The following is a 4,959-nucleotide window of genomic DNA, read 5'->3' as shown; positions in this document are numbered from 1 at the left end:
TAACTATTCTTTTCTGAATATTTTTTGATAAACAGGTTAAATTTAATTTTACTGAATTTATTACTATTACCCTTCAACTTTTGTGTCTTATTCAGAAAACCTTTTCTAGTCCAAAGTCATAAAGATATTTACGTATATTGTCTTCTAAATGTTCTTAATTAAGTTTTCCCTGTCACAGTTGTCTGGAATCCATCTGGAATCTATGAAATACCGGTTCAGTTTCATTATATTTCCATATAGACACTCAATTATTCCAGAACGTTTATCCAAAGACCTGTTTTCCCCTAGTGATTAGCAATACCCAGGTACGTATAGTTGCCTTTCCCCTTTTTGTGGAAGGGTTCATTGCTGAAGCTGTACATAATTCTTGGGGCAAGTCTGCTTCCCTTATTCTTCTTTAGGAAATATCTAGGGCTATTTGATATGTAATTAAAATCAACCTTTCCAGGATCATCAAAAACCCTGTAGAAATTCTGACTTCAACAGATCACTTTGGGAAGAACTGGGGCTTTTAGACACCGAATCTTACCCTTTATGAAAATGGTCCCTTTTCCTTCCCATGCCAGTTTCTTTGTATGTCTCTTTGCAAAGTGTTTTAATATTCTTTAGAATGACTTTACACATCTTTGTTAGATTTCTTTCTAGACACTATTTCAAATATTATCGCACATGCTATCTTTTTTAAAATGAACGTCTTGATTGAGATATAACCTATAAACTACAGAACTCACTTAAAGTATAAAATTGTTTGACTATAGTCACCCTAATCTTTAGGTCTCTAGAACATTTGTATCAGCCCCCAAAGAAGCCCATTTCCATTAGCCGTCCCTCCCTCTGAATGTAGCCCCAGGCGGGAAGGAGGGAGAGAGTGAGTGAGTACTTGACTTGCAGACTTTATGTCAGATACTACCCAGCCCCAACCTTTGCTTTTTGGTTTTTTTTTTAATTAATTTAATTTTATATGCATTTTATATCGTTCTTCCTTTTTGTACAATGCATGCTTTCTCCTCTCAGGAGTAGTTCCCACAAAATTCCCATCACCAATTTACCCGTGCATTTTGGTTTTGTTTTCCGCTTCCACCTGTATTGGTAAGCTAATCTCCATCTCTTTCATCCTCCTCCACCCTTGTCATCCTCCACATCTTGGCCAGACAACTTTTTCCAAAGAAAACAAGGTTCCAACTGCTTCTCCCTAAGGTAGCTCCCCGGGGAATCCAGCTGTTCTCCCAACTCGGTTTCTATGGGGAAAGCGGCTGATGACTCAAGTGCCTTCCAAACAAACTTTGGGGATGCGACTCTTCTGTGCCTTTGGTTCACTGCGGAGTGCTCAGAAAGTAAACACAGCCGACCTGATTATTCCCCTCCACTTCCTCCTGAGTCAGAGTTATCTCGGGTTAACTCAGGGAAGAGGCTAAATTAAGCCTTGAAACCAAGCAGCCTCCATGACAGGCACTTTGTTTTGCTTGAGTGACCAGGGGACGGGTGCTGGTTTGAGGGCAGCACTAATTGTATCTCTTTAGACCGACCTTGGTGATCTGGTCCCTGCCCTGTGGAGATGGGGAGAGGCCAGGCCCCACCTCCCCTACCCAGGACCTACTGGTCCATCCAGCCAGTGTCAGGCACTGTGCTTGGTGATGGAGACGCAGGGCTTGGAGCCAAGCTAAAGTCACTGTGAGAAACAAGAGACTCCTGACAAGACAGGAGTTTGCAGAGACACCTGCTCAGAGCAGAGAGTGGAGATCTGAGGTACTTGGGCCTTTTTGTGACCTGGTGCAAAGATTGGGCCACAGAGTCACAAAATAAAAGAGGATCAGCTGAGCACTTGTAGACCAGCAGGCAGATCCAGCCACTGTGAAAAGCTACTTACCAGCATCTACTAAGGCTGGCCACACACATACCCCATGACCCAGCAATTTCCCCTGGGTGTATGTAGCCAATAAGAAATTGTGTGCATATGAATTTTATATCAAAAGAAAAAATTGCAAGCAAATATGGAACTCATTAATGTATGCATACTGCAGTATTTAACGGGAAATGTAATAATAGGCTCACCGGTAGAGATTTGATAAAGCTAGTACGGGAATATGTTAATGGTGGAATTTGGGGGGTGGCTTGCAGTAAATATTTTTTCAAATTTACTGTGAAAATTTTCATAGAAAATGTTGGAGGGAATGCATGCGCGTGTTCGCCAGCAGACGTGTGCAAGAACGCTCCCAGCAGTGCAGTGGCCTGAAACGGAGCAACCCAAATGCCCGTCCTCAGTGTGAGAGATGCCATCTATGGTCTGGACAGATGATGGGGTACTGTTTACAGTGAGCATGAGTGGGCCCCCAACCACACACAATAGCAGCGTGAGTAAAATGTCAGAGGCCAGACTCAAAGGAGGACTCACTATATGATTTCTTTTTTTTTTTTTTTTTTAAATAGAGGCATGTTTTATTTATTTATTTATTTGCTTGTTCGTTTGTTTTTGTCTATACAAGCACTGGGTACAGTCAGAAGCGCGGGAGGGTGAGAGAATTCACCAGAGCCAGAGCGGGGAGCAGAGCAGGCAGAAGGACCGAAGTACACTGCTGAGGGGAGCAGCGGGCGGCAGGAGAGGTCTGCGCGCCACGTGGGACCCTCCTCCGGTGGCCGGGGAGCAGCCGGGAATCGAACCAGCGCTGCAGAGGCTGCGGGCAGCTTCGCAACCCAGCGCTCAACCGCTGCGCCACCAGGGAGGCCCCTATGATTTCATTTCTAGAAAATTCACTAACAAGCCAGTCTCACCTCTGGTGTTAGAAATCAGGAAAACGGTTTTCAGGGGAACAGAGGAAGGGATGGTGACTGTATGGGACGCCATGGGGGCTTCTCAGGCTACTGGAAGTTTCTGCTTCTTGGATCTTGGTGCTTGTTAAGCAGATGTGAACATTTATCCAGCCACGCACTTCAAGTTTTGGGCACTTTCCTATATGTGTGTTATACATTGTTAAAAACTATGCTGGAGAAAAGGGAAAGAAAACCAAACAGATCCAAGTAGAAGCTTTGCCTAGCTGAGCTATGGGGGTAAGGAGCCACTCGATGATTCTGCAGAGAAAGCCAAAGCTGTAAAGGAAAATTCCCTTTTGCACATTCATGTGGGTGTTCATATTGGACGAATTACTCCAGTCTTCACTGATGTGCCTGTCTCTCCTTCACGCAGATGGCTCTTGGCAGATACTGTGCCCCAAATCTGAACTTGATCCAGGACATGACCCTTTACAGCCACACCCCCAGCCTTCTGGGATTCCTGTTTGTGATCATTCCTTGATATTTGCCCTGATATAACCTTTGACCCCCGTGTTAGTTAGGGCTCTCTAGAGATACAGACCAATAATATATAGAGGATAGATAAATGATAGCTAGCTAGCTAGATAGATAGATAGATAGGATGAAGAGATTTATTATAAGAAGTTGGCTTGTGTGATTATTGAGGTTGGCAATTCCCAAGCTCTGCAGGGTGAGTCAGCAGCCGAGAGACTCAGGAGAGCCGATGGTTTAGTTTCAGGCCAAGGCCAGCAGGCCCAAGACCCAGGAAGAGCAAATGTTTCAGCTTGAATTCAAAGACAGGAAAAAGCCAGTGTCCCAGCTACATCAGTCTTTGTTATGCGTGGGGCTTCCTCCACGTGGCCACATGTAGCCTCTGTCCTTCCATCCCGCCGTGTATGATACTCACCGTGTGGACGCGCCCACTGTACAGACACCACCCCTCCTGCTCTGCTGCTGCTGCTGCTCGGGCAGGCTCCACCCGGGAGGTTTGAGGCTCACAGGCGCATCCTGCCCTGGTCTCCACCACGTCCACAGGAGTTCCAGGTGCACCGGGGCAGGCACTTTTGTGGGGTGTACACCTAAGGGAGTGAAGGCCCCACTTGCTTGTAGAACATGTGTCTCTTCTCTTCCAGGTAATATTAGAAACTTCCCAGAATGATTGTGCCACCTGATGGGTCAGTTAGAGGTTATGCAAGTTTCTCCGGGTGCAGTCCTCATCCTCTTGCCATCCCTGTGGTCTCAGTAAATCGCCTTCCTGCCACCAGCGCTCAGAATGGAGCGTGGCTATCCCACCGCACACACTTCCTGCACACACAGGACAGCACATTTCTTGGGTGTGAGTCAGTGTGTGATGTGTGTAAAGTTCCCACCACTGGAGGAGACACACACATTCCGTGGCCTGTGTGAAGCTGTCTCCATATCCCCTTCAAGAAAAAGTGGGAAGCAAGCTCAACAGCGGGTAGCGCTGGCCAGATGCCTGGGCTCACCTCTTTATCCCAATGTCAGAATAGGCTTGCTTGAAATTGGCCAGCCCTGCCCTGTGTTGCTCCGCAACCAAGAGGTTGTGTCCCACGGCTGGACCCGTGGGTAGTTTTCCCTCCCACCCCTGATGGAGTCCCCAGGCCTGACCCCCTCGCCACCAGACCCAACTGGCTACAGAGAAGATGCTTTGCCAATGATAATATTTTGTGCTGCCTCTTTCCAATTACAGGTTAGCCTGGGGAGGAAGATAAAGACATTTGCAACCAAGATGGTAATCACGGGTGGAAATGATGATGACAGAGGAAGCCAAGAAAAAGAGAGTAAAGAAGAGAGCGTGTTGGCCATGCTCGGGATCATCGGCACCATCCTGAACCTAGTCGTGATCATCTTTGTGTACATCTACACCACGCTGTGAGCAGCCCGGGAGGTCCTCAGAGGCCCCAGGGTGGCCAGAAGATGGGAGTCCTGTGTGTCCTCCAATCAGTGACCCAGCACACACGGCAGGCACTTGACCCACACACACGACTCACGAGATGCACCTTTGAACGCCCTAAAAGGTCACAAAATTAAACCAATCTTGCTGCAAGGAGCAGACACTAAAGCACAATGAATCCAACAAAACTCACTCGCACAACCAGGAACTCAATGTCTTGGGCAGGGGGCCTGGAAGAACACCTGCAAGACCAGCCT

At 47.0% G+C, this 4,959-nt stretch overlaps 1 protein-coding gene across 1 annotated transcript; it reads left to right on the top strand.

Moving 5' to 3' along the window:
* Positions 1-4,504: 4,504 nt before the first annotated feature.
* TUNAR (transmembrane neural differentiation associated intracellular calcium regulator) lies at positions 4,505-4,684 on the top strand (the record flags this gene model as incomplete). The annotated part of the gene is made up of 1 exon (XM_084239856.1): positions 4,505-4,684. The coding sequence occupies exon 1, from the start codon at positions 4,538-4,540 to the stop codon at positions 4,682-4,684; it is 147 nt and encodes a 48-aa protein (XP_084095982.1). The 5' UTR covers positions 4,505-4,537.
* Between the last annotated feature and the right edge of the window lie 275 nt (positions 4,685-4,959).

Source organism: Talpa europaea, assembly GCF_964194135.1.
Source record: "Talpa europaea genome assembly, chromosome: 8".
NCBI classification, from domain to species: domain Eukaryota; kingdom Metazoa; phylum Chordata; class Mammalia; order Eulipotyphla; family Talpidae; genus Talpa; species Talpa europaea.
The sequence above is the reverse complement of the archived record's forward strand: the minus strand, read 5'-3'. Positions and strand labels throughout refer to the sequence as shown.